General features: G+C 39.3%; 1 protein-coding gene across 1 annotated transcript in view; it reads right to left on the reverse strand.

The window, feature by feature from the left end:
* Positions 1-3,124: 3,124 nt before the first annotated feature.
* Positions 3,125-15,987, reverse strand: part of PIWIL2 (piwi like RNA-mediated gene silencing 2) — a 75,648-nt gene continuing 62,785 nt past the window's right edge. Inside the window, exons 20-22 of the mRNA XM_043562014.1 lie at positions 7,419-7,672; positions 6,741-6,848; positions 3,125-4,947 (exon numbers count right to left, since the gene is read on the reverse strand). Of these exons, the coding sequence (XP_043417949.1) occupies positions 4,791-4,947; positions 6,741-6,848; positions 7,419-7,672 (519 nt within the window). The 3' untranslated portion in view covers positions 3,125-4,790. The remainder of the gene's footprint in view (positions 4,948-6,740; positions 6,849-7,418; positions 7,673-15,987) is intronic.

Here is a 15,987-nt window from a genome sequence, read left to right on the forward strand (position 1 = left end):
AAGGACATCTTGGTTGCTTCCAAGTTTGGGCAGTTAACGAATAGAGCTGCGATAAAAATCTGCATGCAGGTTTTTGTGTGGACATAAGTTTTCAACACATTTGAGCAAATAGCAAATACCAAGGAGTGTGACTGACTGCCAGAGAATATGGTAAGAGTAGGTTTAGTTTTTGAGGAGTCTGGCTAAAGGGTTATCAATTTTGTCTTTTCAGAGAAAGATCCTGAATTCATTGATTTTTTTTTTTTTTAGTTTCTATTTCATTTATTTTTGCTCTAATCTTTATTATTTCCTTCCTTCTACTGGTTTTCGGTTTTGTTTTCTAGTCCTTTAGGTGTGAAGTTTGGTTGTTAATTTGAATTTTTGTTTCTTGAGGTTGGCCTATATTGCTATAATCTTCTCTCTTAGAACACCTTTTGCTGCATCCCAAAGATTTTGTGTTGCTGTGTTTTCATTTGTCTCTCCCTGCATTTTTTAATTTTCTCATTGGTTTCTTCTTTGACCAATTCATTGTTTAGTAGCATGTTATTTACCTCCATGTATTTGTCTTTTCCAGATTTTTTTCTTGTGGTTGATTGCTAATTTCAGACCATGGTCAGAAAAGATGCACGGCAGGACTTCATCTTCTCGAATTTGTTAAGACTTGTTTTGTGGCCTACCATGTAATCTGTTCTGGATAATGTTCCAAGTGCACTTGAAAAGAATGTGTTATTCTGTTGGAATGTTCTGAATATAGCTGTTAGGTCCACCTGGTCCAATGTGTCATTCAAAGCCACCGTTCCCTTCTTGATTTTCTGTTTGGGTGATCTATCCATTGATCTAAGTGGGGTATTAAAGTCCCCTGCTACCATTATATTACTATCAATTACTTTCTTTATGTTTGTTATTAGTTCCTTTATGTATTTGGGTGCTCCCACCTTGGGTGTATATTTACAATTTTTATATCTTCATGATGGATTGTTCCCTTTATGATCATATAGTGTCCATTTATTTTTTAGTTTTTTTAACATTTATTTATTTTTGATAGAAAAGAGACAGAGAATGAGCAGGGAGGGGCAGAGAAAGAGGGAGACACAGAATCCGAAGCAGGCTCCAGGCTGTGAGCTGTCAGCACAGAGCCTCACACGGGGCTTGAACCCACGAACCCTGAGATCATAACCTGAGCTGAAGTTAGTTGCTCAACCGACTGAGCCACCCAAGCGCCCCATATCGTGTCCATTTTTGCTTAAAAAATTTTTTTAACTGGAACAAAGCACACATAACCTTTGCTACTTTAACCATTTTATTATTTTAAGTAATCTCTACCCCCAGTGCGGAGCTCGAACTCACAAGATCAAGAGCATGCTCCACCAACTGAGTCAACCAGGCAGCCCCTTGACTTTTATTAGTCTTTCTTTTAAAGTCTATTTTGTTTGATGACAAGTAGTGTTATGCCAGCTTTCTTTTCACTTCCATTTGCATGATAAATGCTTCTCCATCTCTTCACTTTCAGCCTGCAGGTGTCTTTAGGTCTGAAGTTAAGTCTCTTCTAGGCAGCGTATACATGGATCTTGCTTTTTTATACATTCAGTCAGCGTTACCTCTTTTGGAATGTATGTAAAAAAACTGCCAAACTGTCTTCCTAAGTGGTTGTACCATTTTGCATTCCTACCAGCAATGAACAGAAATTTCAATTGTTCCATATCCTTGTCAACATTTGATTTTGTCAGTGTTCTAGATTTTGGCCATTCTACTGGGTGTGTATCTTGTTTTAATTTGTAATTCTGTACTGACATGTGATGCTCAGCATCTTTTCATATACTTATTTGCCAAGTGTATATCTTTTTTTTTTTTTAAGTTTTTATTGTTTATTTTTGAGAGAGAGAGACAAAGTGTGAGTGGGGGAGGGGCAGAGAGGGAGACACAGAATCGGAAGAAGGCTCCAGACTCTGAGTTGTCAGCACAGAGCCTGACGACGGGCTCGAACCCATGAACTGTGAGATCATGACCCGAGCCGAATTCAGATTCTAAACCAACTGGGCCACCTAGGCGCCCCTACCAAGTATATATCTTTAATGAGAAGTCTGGTCATGTCTTTTGCCCAATTTTTAATCTGGCTGTTTGTTTTCTTCCTATTAAGAGTTCTTTGTATATTTTGGATAAGTCTTTTACCAATATTTTTGGCAAATACTTTCTCCTAGTCTATGGGTCATTTTCTCATTCTCTTGATTTTCCTCATTTTTTAAAGAAACAAAATAAATCCAGACAGGAAAACTAAGAAACTCAGATAAAGCTAGGTATGGAGCCACAAAGTGAAAGTAGGGTCTTCTCCAATAATCTCAAATCACTGAGAAATTTCAGGCACAAATTTTGTTTTCAATGTAGAAAGACAGTCATTTAAAAAACTTCTTCCTTTCACATCATTCAACAAAATGTTGCCCAATGAAAAGGGCCCTATAACATTGTACAGAAATTAGGTTCTGTCTAGGGGTGGCTAGATGGTTCAGTCTGTAGAGCATGTGACTCTTGATCTGGGGTCATGAGTTCAAGTCCCATGTTGGGCAAAGAGCCTACTTTTTAAAAAATTGGTTCTCTTGAGAATGAGTTCAAGAAGCACTGCACCATTTCAGAATGGAGTTTCTAAATAAACTGAAAGAGACGTAGTAGTGAAGCAAGCAACCAGGGTGCTTTGGGAAGGTATTTTTAAGGGGGTAAAGACACACTGTAAAGTATATGGAAAGAAGGGCAAGCATTAGAATAAGGGGAGAGAAGAGGCCACTCTTGGAGCTTTCACATAGGCTGATAGAAACTGTCTGATGGGAAAACAGATTTGAAAAACAACACATACACACACACCCCTCAATTGTCCCAGAAGTAAGACTATTAGTCTTATTTTCCAAGAAATCTTACTACCAGATCACAGTGAAATTACCTAATATTACTGAAGCTGCACCTTGCTTGCTGAGTAATAAATCAGTAATTCTAACAAATGCTATACAGCTCTACAAAGGAAAAGAACTATATCAATATATCAACAGCACTATTTCAAACACAACTACATGTTTATACAAATTTGTTTTTATTTATTTCCCACCCACAGCCCAATCATTGCACATTAAGACTGAAAAAAAAGGCAAGAGAACAGGAATAAAAAGTGAAGAAATTTTGTATTATATTCAAGCATTTGTCTTTTCTGATTATATAAGAGAAAATGAGTATTAGGAAATCCAACTTCAAAAGAGAAATTCAAAATGCTTCCACAGAGAATCAGAAAGCTGATCTGTTGAGATGGAGACCAGTGGTCCAATTTGTTTGATTCAGTGGGTTTTAAATTCTAGGCTTTAGCCTTGCCCTATGTCCCACACTCTAAATGAAACTAGGAGTGCACTTCAGGACTAGCAACACTCATTCAAAGTTCCTCAACCTCTGTGGGGCACTGCAACAAACTGAAAACTTGCTTGCTTTTATTCTTCTAAGGAGTTTTAAGCTAAAGTTTCTCTTCTCAGACACTATTATATAAAATGGGAGTTTCTGCTTTGTCCCCTCCCTGCCATCACACCCAAAAATAAATAAATAAATACAAATTTGAAATGGGTAAATAAAATTGGCGTTTAAAACCAGTTAAAGCAAGTTAAAACTGAATTAACCCTGAAGGGGTCAGAGGATTTTAAAACGGAAAAATAAACACAAAAAAACCCCACAGGCATATTGACAATTTTCTAAGCTGAAATGTCTGGACTCTGGCAGGAGTGTCATGTTTTCCAAAGCTGACTTTTGGAAACCTTAAGCTGGATTCAGAAAAATTCCTAACAATATGAGCCAACAGCCAGGAATAGGTTATTGAGCAAGGGAAATGAGTGATTCCATTTACAAACACATCAACGAAGAGAAGGCCACACATCCAGGAAAAAGGTTTAAGAAAGACTCACTCCATCATGAATCTTCCTAGCTGCTGAATTTCACCGTGTTCTGATTCTTAATTTAAAAGCTGAAACTTTATTAAAGATCAATAACAAAGAGCCAATGTGTGTGTGTGGGGGGGGGTGGGCAGGGGAGGTGGTGTAGGAAGAAATCAACATGGTACACTGTAAAGCAACTAAAATATACAGAAAAAAACTTCATCTGGCCTTTCTCAGGAGGCCAAGGAATGGCTAAATGCCCCTTTCAAAGCTTCAAAGCCAACTCAAGGCACAGGTGTCATAAACTCAATTCCCAGACAAGATTAGGTCAGTAGGACTTGACTATGCCGCCAGCTGGTTTTATTATGTGCCTTTCACACTTACCAGCAATCACAATATCTAGAAAAACTTTGCCTCACAGGTGTTTTTACTACCTTTCTCAGTTGCCCAAATAAAGTAACTCTCTACTTCAAGAAACTTGGAATGACTTCATTCATTATCACCTCTGGCACAGAAATAGGAAGTGCTTAGTAAGCATAACTTACAAGGTGTAAATGCTGTTTCTGCAGGTTTCCACAGCTCATGTTGGCTATGGGGGCTTTTAGAGGTTCCCTTGTATTCACCCCCTCCATATATACAGGACCTGTACTGCCACCACTTGCTCTACAAAGGCAACAAGGAAATTTCCAGCTGATATTTAGAAATGGAACTTACTTCTTGGTGATATCAGGTATAAAAGAGAAAAAAAAGAAAAAAGAAATCTTACTCTACCAGGTTAGTAAAAAAAAACCACACACACACACACAACAACCCACCACCAACACAAAAACCCCCTGGGTCCCTCTTGATCCTGCCTGAGTTGCAGCTGAGTTCAGAAGTCTAATCTCCCTAAGCACCCATATCCTGGTCGCCCAGTCACAGGAAGAACAGGTTTTCGCACAGCTGGATGGCTGGTTCATGATGCAAGATCTGTCCTGACAGAAAAGCTAGCTTGTGGGCATACTTGCAGGGAGCTGGGACTCTGATGGTGCCAGGCCAGTTCCAGTACATGTGGCACAGCTTGAAAGTCAACCTGTAGGCCAAGAAGAAAATAGGATCCAAATCACTCTCCACCTTTAATTTTGGGACATGATTAGGTACTAATGGGTGTATGACACACAGCATGCTTTCCAGAAAACTGGGGAACTAAGAAATACATGATGCAACTTTTGGGAATCATTACTTTTAAGTGGAATTATTTCATTTCATTTCTATTTGTAAGTAAGAGGACATGGGTAAATTCCCTCACTTTAGGTACCCTCATTTTTAGACTGAAACAAGGAAAACAACAGAATTTTTTTTTTTTTTTTTTTTTTTTTGCCTCAAGAATAGGCTGAAGAATGCGTTAAGTACCCCAGCAAAGTACTGAAATAATCTGAGCCCGATGACATTGGGTCTCAAAACTGGCTGTGTGTTGTAATTATCCAGAGTAGTTTCTTTTCTTAAAAGAATTATTTTTTTAAAAAATGTTTGGGGCACTTGGGTGGCTCAGTTGGTTGAGCTTCTGACTTCGATTCATGGGTTTGAGCCCCGTGTCAGGCTCTGCTCTGACAGTGCAAGCCTGCTTGGGATGCTCTCTCTCTCCTCTCTCTGCCTCTCCCCAGCTCATACTTTCTCAAAAATAAATAAATAAGGGGCACCTGGATGGCTCAGTCAGTGGAGCATCTGACTTCAGCTCAGGCCATGATCTCACAACTCGTGGGTTTGAGCTCCACATTGGGCTCTGTGCTGACAGCTCAGAGCCCACAGCCTGCTTTGGATTCTGTGTCTCCCTCTCTTTCTCTTCCTCCCCCCGCCCCTACACTCTGTCTCTCTCTCTCTCTCTTAAAAATAAATATTAAAAAATTGAAAAATTGTTTTAAGTAAAATAAACAAAATTTTAAAAATGTTTATCTATTTTGAGAGAGAGAGAAAGAATGTGTCAAGCACACGCAAGTGAGCAGAGGAGGGCCAAAGAGAGAGAATCCCAAGCAGCCTCCCTGCTGTCAGCACAGAGTGGATGTGGGGCTTGATTTCATGAACTATGAGATCGTGACCTAAGCAGAAATCAAAATTCAGACTCTTAACCAGCTGAGCCACCCAAGCACCCCCAGAGCAGTTCTTTTTTTTTTTTTTTAATTTTTTTTAACGTTTATTTATTTTTGAGACAGAGAGAGACAGAGCATGAATGTGAGAGGGTCAGAGAGAGGGAGACACAGAATCTGAAACAGGCTCCAGGCTCTGAGCTGTCAGCACAGAGCCCGACGCGGGGCTCGAACTCACGGACCGTGAGATCATGACCTGAGCCGAAGTCGGCCGCTTAACCGACTGAGCCACCCAGGCGCCCCCAGAGCAGTTCTTAAAATACGAATGCCTGGGGCGCCTGGGTGGCGCAGTCGGTTAAGCGTCCGACTTCAGCCAGGTCACGATCTCGCGGTCCGTGAGTTCGAGCCCCGCGTCAGGCTCTGGGCTGATGGCTCAGAGCCTAGAGCCTGTTTCCAATTCTGTGTCTCCTTCTCTCTCTGCCCCTCCCCCGTTCATGCTCTGTCTCTCTCTGTCCCCAAAATAAATAAACGTTGAAAAAAAAAAAAAAAGAAGTATTAAAATACGAATGCCTAAGAATGCTTGGGGTAAAGCCTGGGCATCAGCTTTACCAATGTTTTGTTTTAAGCTCTTCAAGTAATTTTAAAGTGCACAGGAATTACTAATCACTCTTCAAAAAAAATACCATTATGAAAGACATGAAAAAAATTAAAGGGTAAATATTCCAGTCAGGTGGCAGTGACCCCATCTTAGCTAGTTGGCCACGATTAATTATGAGAAAGAGTAAGTTATTGATCAGCTCACCTCTGCATGTGATCAGGACTCAGGTTTGCAGTGTTGAGAACACAGACATAATGGGTAGGAATGCCACAACCCTGCCGTACATGATGGGCAAGAAGGTAGAAGTCCACCCTAGGAAGGAAAAAGTACAAAGGAATGATATGGTCAGATTTGGCCAAAGAGAGCTGAAAAAGATCTTGGTGATCATTTTGCCTCCTTCACCTAAGGCTCAGAGAGGTCAAATGACTGGATCAAGGATACACACAGACCAAACCATATTACAGCTCAGGAATCTGGACTCAACAGTATATGGTATTAGAGGGGTAACTGATTGGCTCAGTTAATAGTGTGTGACTCTTCATCTCAGAGTTGTAAGTTTGAGTCCCACGTTGAGTATAAAATTACTTAAAATTGTTAAAAAAAAAAAAAAGGGAATGGTAGCAGAAACTACCAAATCTGTGTGCAGGAAGTTAAAAGTATACATAATCTTAGGAAAAGAATGTGCGTTCAATATTTTATACTTAAGAGGTAAAAGATTTATTGTTGGTTTGTTCTTCAGTTGTTTCGAAAATACTTTATGACCATAAAATCTCTGAGGATTCCATTCCACATCTCTCTAGTCAACCTCCCCATTCCAATACCCAAGGAACAAATAACCCCTCCAACCTATTCTTGCTGAAATATAATGTTTTCCCCACTTACCACTCACAGCTTGTTATGGTATGATCTACCACAGTCCCAGGGGAGGGAGTCACAAAGTGCTCAGTAGCAGCCAGGTACAAATTGGTACTGATTTTCTTCTGAACTACAAATACTACCATCTTGGGCTGATAATTCTCAAAAGCTTCAAAACACTTCTGTAGCTGAGGAATCTCATAGTTGGCAACTGTCTTTAGTTGGCCATCAGACACTCCGTCACGGTATACCACAATCTTCTCTGGGAGACAGTGGTTCACCTGAAACGACACCCTCCTGAGGTGAACTATGGAGTCTGGGGTTGATGACCGCAGGCAGTATGAAGCTCACTCAGCACACAGCTTGGCAATCTGGCAGTAGGTCCCTCTGACAGCTGGGCCCAAAGCCACCATGTCAGAAGGGAAGGGAGGAAAAGCTTCTAGTCATTTCTAGACTTCCTCAGGGTAGTAAAACAGACCTGGTACAGCAAAAGTGTTATAAACTATGAAAGTAAAATAAGCCAGTGATGAGTCACATACATAAGGCCCATACTCAAAAAATACAAACAAAGTTGAAAGAAATGGTAGGAAAATTATGGGATGAATCAACCTTCCTTTGACTTGTATTTCATATGAATTACCATTTAGGCAAAGAACAAGGTAAGTGTTAGAGAAATTCTAACATAGGACTGCACAACCCACAGATCCATCTTCTTCACATTTTTATGTACAAGCAACATCTAAAGTTGCTAACAAGTGAAAGGATCCCTTACAAAATATTATCCTACAATCAGGTATAATGTGAAACATTTTTACTAAATAATTAAAATTAGCATACAGTTATGGTAAATTATCCATGGATCCAAATCAAATTTGGATGCTGGATTCAATCAGTTTGAACAATAATGCTTTTCCCATTTAGAGTATATAATTGTGTTCTAGCTGTGTTTGATTTCAATAGTTCAAGAGAATAAGCTGTTCTTTTGGGGGGGCGGGGAGAGAGAGAGAGAGAGAGAGAGAGAGAGAGAGAGAGAGAGAATATGAATGCTCATGTACACAGGCAGGGGAAGTGCAGAGGGAGAGGGGGAGAGAGAATCTTAAGTAGGCTCCACACCCGACCCTGAGCCTGACACATGATTCTATTTCACAACCACGAAATCATGATCTGAGCTGAAATCAAGAGTCAGATGCTTAACCGATTGAACCACCTAGGTGCCCCTAAGCTGTTCTAACTTTAAACTAGAAGTTCCCTGAAAAGTGCTTTAGTTTAGTCCACAGTCCGTAAGTGGTAGTTTGATTCTAATCAAGTCATATAGGTTATTCACAATTTCCCTCAGAAACCTAAATTATTACTGAATTAAATATATATACACTATACATTCTTTATACATTTATTCTTTTTAAGTTTCAATTCAAAGAATCCTATTTTTTAAAAATGTTCTATTTATTTTTGAGAGACAGAGAGAGAGAGAGAGGAAGAAAGAGCGTTGAGTGGGAGAGGGGCAAAGAAAGAGGGGGACAAAGGATCCAAAGTGGACTCTGTGTTGACAGCAGAAAGCCTGACGTAGGGCTCAAACTCACAAACCATGAGATCATGACCGAGCCAAAGTTGGATGCTTAACCTACTGAAACACCCAGGTGCCCCAAGCATCCTTTATTTTTTAAAAAATGGTTATTTGGGGCACCTGGGTGGCTCAGTTGTTAAGTGTCCAACTTTGGTTCAGGTCATGATCTCACAGCTAGTGGGTTCCAGCCCCGTGTCAGGCTCTGTGCTGACAGCTTCAGATTTTGTGTCTCCATCTCCCTCTGGCCCTCCCCTGCTCACACTCTGTCTCTCTCAAAAATAAATAAACATTAAACAAAAATTTTTTAAATGTTTATTTTTGAGAGAGAGAAAAAGTGGGGAAGAGTCAGAAAAAGGGAGAAAGAGTATCCCAAAAATCTGCCCTTACAGTGCAGAGCTGGACACAGGGCTTGATCTCACAACCATAAGATCATGACCTGAACTGAAATCAAGAGTCAGACACTTAATTGACTGAGCCACCCAGGTGCCCCCAAAGAACCCTTTTTAAAAAAATGTTTATTTTATTATGTATTTTGAGAGAAAGAAAGAGAGAGAGAAAGAGCGTGCACATGCAAGTGGCAAAGGGGCAGAGAGAAGGAGAGAAAGAATTCCAAGCAGGCTCTAGGCTGTCAGCACGGAGCCCAATGCAGGGCTCGATCCCATGAACCGTGAGATCATGACCTGAGCTGAAATCAATAGTCAGAACCTCAAACGACTTGAGCCAACTAGACGCCCCTCAAAGAATCCTTTTTAAAAATAATCCCCTAGAATCTTGCTGAAGTTAAAGCTCAGAATTTCAAATATTTTTATAAATGTGCCTTTTTTTGAGACACCTCAAGTATTACATTTACAAATGTGTAATTCACCTCACAGTCCCAACTGTAATTATTGCTCTTGTTTGTATGACTTTTCTGTTTTTGTGTTGTCTTTGGCTGTCCAGAATCTATTCTATCATTTTTGGTAAGAACGTTTAGTTTCCTTCTCCCCCCAACAGGATAAGTCTGCTGGGACTATTAATTGAGGTGCCTTCCCCTAATCCAGGATATCTCAACACTCATGATCTATGGAGCTAGATTATTCTGTTTTGGGGGGCTGACAATGTTTAGAAGTATTCCTGACCTCTACCCACTAGATGCCAGTAGCAATCGCCCCCCACTAAAAATGCCTCTAGACATTGCCCACTGGGAGGACATAACTGCCACCAGCTGAGGACCACTGCACTAATCAAAGGACATAAAGATGACCCAAGTTATGCCAACATAATGTGCCTGCTTGCTTTGAATCTTGAGCAGATAATGAAAATCACTTGGAGTATGGTCCCTCTGTGGTGGTGTCTCTTTAGGTCCCTGCGTCTGGAACTCCAGGAGCTACCCTGACTCCTGTCCATTTCCCAGTTTGATGTTAAGCCTTCTCACCAATCATCTGAGACTCTCCATGATTTTACCAATTAATTCTCACTTTGCTAAAGCTAACACATTTCTATGACTTCTCAAAGACCCCTTACTGATACACTATGTTAAAAGGTAGATACCAGGGGTACTTAGATCAGGAGGAAACCATCATTTCAGAGAAGGAAACAGAGTGGCAGTCCAATGGATCTGGGGTCAGGAGACCTGGGACTGAGTATGATTCTGCTGTTCCTTGGCTATGATCTCAGAACACTGTTTCCTCAGTTGAAAAATGGAGATAAATCACCACCTTATCTTCTTGTCAGAGTTGTTAAGGGGGATAAAGTAAAAAATATACACAGTTGACTCTTGAACAACATGAGCTTGAACTGTGTGGGTCCACTTATATGTGAATTTTTTCAATATAGTACATTACTGTAAATGCATTTTCTCTTCTGTATGATTTTCTTAATATTTTTTTCTCTTATTTTATTGTAAGAATGCAGCATATAATGCCTTTAGCATATAAAATATGTGTTTCATCTACTGTTTATGCTATTGGTAAGGCTTCTGGTCAACAGCAGGCTATTAGTAGTTACTTTTTTGAGAAGTCTAAAGGTATACAGTTTTTTGACTGCATGGGGGTAAGTACTCCTAGCCCTTGCATTGTTCAACAGCCAACTGCATATATTTTTAAAAGTTGTTCAGAATGCACTAGATTAAGGAAATACAGATATTCCAAAGCATCGAGAAGTAACATAACGAGATAAATGGAGTGAAAAATAGAATCAAATTCATCTGAAGTATTCACTGACATCACCTCTTTCTTTAAAATTTGCTAAGCAACCACTCAGTGTGAGATACTATACTTGGCCTTATAATATAAGCTGCCAGTAGAAGTGAAAGATGATTCCTGTTATCAAGGAGCTTAAAAATCTAGTAATAGTCAACAATGGTAACTCTTCTAGGTCATCTAATCCATACTCTTTTATTTCATAAATGGTTAAGATTAGGGTCTAGACAAGGGTCAGGATATAAGACAAATCACAATATTGAAACATAAATGTTAAATGTGTATTATTAAACCACTTCAGTACAAGAGTAAATAAATTAATAAATTAATGAGTACCTTGAAAGCAGGACTGTGCCTGTTTGACTTGTATTGCTAGCACTGAGTACGATGGCAAGGATCAAGTAGAAAATAAATATCTGCTGAAAGTTTGAGATGTTCTTTTAGGCATGGCTCCATTCGTTCATAAAATAAACACTTAATGCCACTACATACAAGCAATTGTGTTAGTCTCACAAAATTAAAAAATTACTTTGATACAATCCAAATGTTCATGGAACTCAAATTAGAACTGGAGAGACAGACACATAAAGTAAATGTTTGCAATAAATTACAAATAACATAATAAAGATAACATTTGTTGTCTGCAAGGAAAAGTCAACATTATGCCTCAGGAAAAGGTGTAATGAAAGAATCAGCAGATAATTCAGGCAGCAAAGAAGGGTAAAAGGTTTCCAGGCATAACACAAGCAAAGGCCTAGATTGTGGCTGGACAAGGGGTAAGAAAACAACTAGAGACCACTATATTATCAGTCATACATTTGAAAACTACTCTGGCAACCATCTACAAAACAGATCAAAGATGATTAAGAATGAGTATTAGGACCAGATCACTTCCAGTTGAGGATGTCAAATGAGAACACTGAAACCCTTCACTCTTATGGTAACACCACAAAAATCAAAATAATATAAAAATCACACTTACATATGGGACTATCAAAGACCAGTGGAAGCAAGAAAGCCTCGATGAACTTGAACAGAGAGGAGCCTTCAAAAAGGAGCAGTGAATTTCTGAAGCATCCATGAGACAAATGACAAGAGTGAACGTGGGTAGCAGGAAGAGGCGGCCTGAGGTTGCAGAAATTTTACCAAGAACAGACAAGACTGACAGGATTCTGGGGAGATGGCAGAGGAGGAAGAAAAGGACATTCTCTCCCCACCTAGATAACAAATGTACTAGCAGAATCTGTCTGATGTGAATAATTTTGGAACTCTGGAGTTTGTTGAAGGCTTGCAATTTCCCAGGGAAGATGTGGACAGTGAACTGCGGTTAATTTCCACTCTTGGTACAAAAGCTGTCCTATACCTATGCTCACCCACACTGCAGGGCCCTGTCCTACAAACACTGGGATCTGTTCTCTGAGTGCTGCTTCTGATCACAGAAGTGCAGACAAAGAGGCTGGCAGCTAACTCTCCAGCTGAAGTGACTTCCAGGGTATTTAATGGGCAAGTGCCATCCTCCCCTGACCCTTCATTTTTCTCTTTATCCTTTTTTGGAAGTCAGACATTAAAGACTGGAACATTCAAAAACAACTGCATAAATGTCAAAAATCAGAAAGTGACAATGCATGCTCAGATAAAAGCTCAAAACACTGAAAGACCTTAAGTTCCAGCACAATCATAACCTACACCAGACAAGAAATAAAAAGTAACAAACAGAGCAAAGGCCTGAAGAAGGGGGCCAATCTGATTTCCAAAGTTACCACATTATTAGATTCAAATGTCTAGTTTGCAACAAAAGTCATAGGGCAAAGAAAGAAACAGGGAAGTATGGACCAAAGGAAAACATTAAATCAATAGAAATGTCAGTGATGAAAACCTCATGGCAGTTACACTGACCAAAGACCTTAAAACAATGGTCTTAAAGGGGTGCCTAGGTGGCTCAGTCAATTAAGTGTCTGACTTTGGCTCAGGTCATGATCTCATGATTTGTGAGTTCAAGACCTGCATTGGGCTCTGTGCTGACAGCTCAAAGCCTGGAGCCTGCTTTGAATTCTATGTCTCCCTCTCTCTCTGCTCCTCCCCTGCTCACACACTGTCTCTGTCGCTCTCAAAAATAAACATTAAAATAGTAAAAACAAAACTAAAAAACTATGGTCTTAAAGATGCTCAAAGAACCGAAGGGAATGTGGGCAAAGTAAACAATGTTTGGAAAAAGTGAAGTATTAATAATTAAGAGAAAACCTAAAAAGTAAACAAAAATAACTACCAGAGCTGAAAAGTACCATAACTGCAACTTCACTGGATGGATTCAAATACAGATCTGAGCAGGTAGAAGAACGAACCAGCAAACTGAAGACTGTATAATGGAAATCATTGTTCACAAATAAAAAAGACTGAAGAAAAGAGAACAGTGCCTAAAGGACTTGGAGGACACAATCTAGCAGACCAATATTTGCATCTTGGGACTCCCATGAAGAAAAGAGAAAAGGGGTAGAGAGAATATCTGAAGAAATAATGGCTGAAAACTTCCTAAATCTGATCAAACACATGAATATAAACAGTCAAGCTCAATGAACTCCAAGTGATATGAATTCAAAGAGAACCACACTGGTACACACAATTAAATTTTCAAAAGCAGAAGATAAAAGAAATCATGAAAACAAGATAGAAGAAAATCATTGCACGCAGAAAAGATTATCAGCAGACTGCCCATCAGAAACTCTGGAGACCAGAATGTAGTGGGTTGATTATCAAAGTGCTAAAAGAGAAAAACCGCCACTCAAAACTTATACCAGCAAACTATTTCTTTGTCAAAAATAAGAAAGAAATTAAGACATTCCCAGATAAAAGCTCAGAGAGTTTCTTGCCAAGAGACATGCCATGCAAGAAATGGTCAAGGGAGTCCTGTAGGATGAAATAAAAGATGACTCGACAGTAATGTGTAGCCATAGAGAGAAATAAAGATTTCAATAAAGGTGACATATCATTGTATTATCGTAACAGTGGTTTGTACTACATTTAAAAATTTTCTATATGATTTATGACTCAAGTAAATTTAAAGAAAAAAAAGCGCATTAGTCTAAGACCGAGTATTATTTAACTTTGGTTTATAACTCCAAATCTTGTCTTTTTACAAAATTTAAAGACAAATGTATTTAAAAGGATTATCAGTCTATATATGAAGGCACAAAATATATAAAGGTATATAATTTTATGACATCAGTATCTAAAGAGGTAGAGATAGACCTGTAAAGGAGCAACGTTTCTATATGTTACTGAAGTTAAACTACTATACATTCAAATTAGAGTGTTTTTTTTTTTTAATTTTTTTTTTCAATGTTTATTTATTTTTGGGACAGAGAGAGACAGAGCATGAACGGGGGAGGGGCAGAGAGAGAGGGAGACACAGAATCAGAAACAGGCTCCAGGCTCTGAGCCATCAGCCCAGAGCCTGATGTGGGGCTCGAACTCCCGGACCGCGAGATCGTGACCTGGCTGAAGTCGGACGCTTAACCGACTGCGCCACCCAGGCACCCCCAAATTAGAGTGTTTTAACTTCAGGATATTAAATGTAATCCTCACAGTAACCTCATACAAAATAGCTATTGAACATATACACAAAAGGAAATGAGAGTCCCCAACAAAATTAACCCAAGGAGGTCCACACCAAGACACATAATAATTGAAATGGCAAAAAGCAGTGGTAAAGAGAATTTTATTTTATTAAAAGAAATTTTTTTAATGTCTTATTTTTGAGAGAGACAGATAGAGGATGAGTGGGGGAGGGGCAGAGAGAGAGGGAGACACAGAATCCGAAGCAGGCTCCAGGCTCCGAGCTGTCAGCACAGAGCCTGATGCGGGGCTCGAACCCACAAACTGTGAGATCATGACCTGAGCCGAAGTCGGACACTCAACCAACCAAGCCACCCAGGTGTCCCTAAAGAGAGAATTTTAAAAGCAACAAGAAGGACGCCTGGGTGGCTCAATTGGTTGAGTGTCCAATTCTTGATTTCAGCTTAGGTCACGATCCCAGGGATGTGAGGTTAAGCCTCACATCAGGCTCCACACTGACAGTGGAGCCTAGTTAAGATTCTCTCCCTCTCCCTCTGCTCCTTTTCCCCACTCATGTGCTCTCTAAAACAAAACAAAACAAAACAAAACAAAACAAAACAAGATAAGATAAAATAAAGTAAAAGAAGAAAAAAAGAAAAAGAAAAAAAAAAGGAGAAAAGAAAACAGTTACATATAAGGGGAACCTCAAAAGCCTATCTATCAGCTGATTTTTCAGCAGAAACTTTGCAAGGCAGAAGGGAATGGCATGATATATTCAAAGTAATGAAAGTACAAAATCTGCATCTACGAATACTCTACCTAGCAAGGTTATTAATTCAGAATAGAAGGAGAGATAAAGAGTATGCCAAACAAAACTTAAAGAAGTTCATCACCATTAAATCACCCTTACAAGAACATTACAGGATATTATTTGAGTGAAAAAAGGCCATTATAGAAGAAAATAAGGATCACAAAAGCAGTAAAATAAATTCTATCTATAAAAATCAGTCAAGGGAATCACAAAATAAAAGGATATATAGTAGAACATCATATACATACACCATGAGGTGGGGAAATAAAAATTTGGTGCTTTTAGAATGGGTTCAAACTGAAGTGACCCATAAGATGTTATACATGAACCTAAGGGTAACCACACATCAAAAACCTGTAACAGATACACAAAAAATAAAGGAAATGGAATACAGGCAGTTCACTGAAGAAGGCCATCAAACCACAAGGCAAAAGAGCAAGAGAAGAAAGGAATAGAGAAGAACTATAAAAACAACCATAAAACAACAAA

The sequence above is a fragment of the Prionailurus bengalensis genome, chromosome B1 (genome assembly GCF_016509475.1).
Source record: "Prionailurus bengalensis isolate Pbe53 chromosome B1, Fcat_Pben_1.1_paternal_pri, whole genome shotgun sequence".
In the NCBI taxonomy this organism is placed as follows: Eukaryota; Metazoa; Chordata; class Mammalia; order Carnivora; family Felidae; genus Prionailurus; species Prionailurus bengalensis.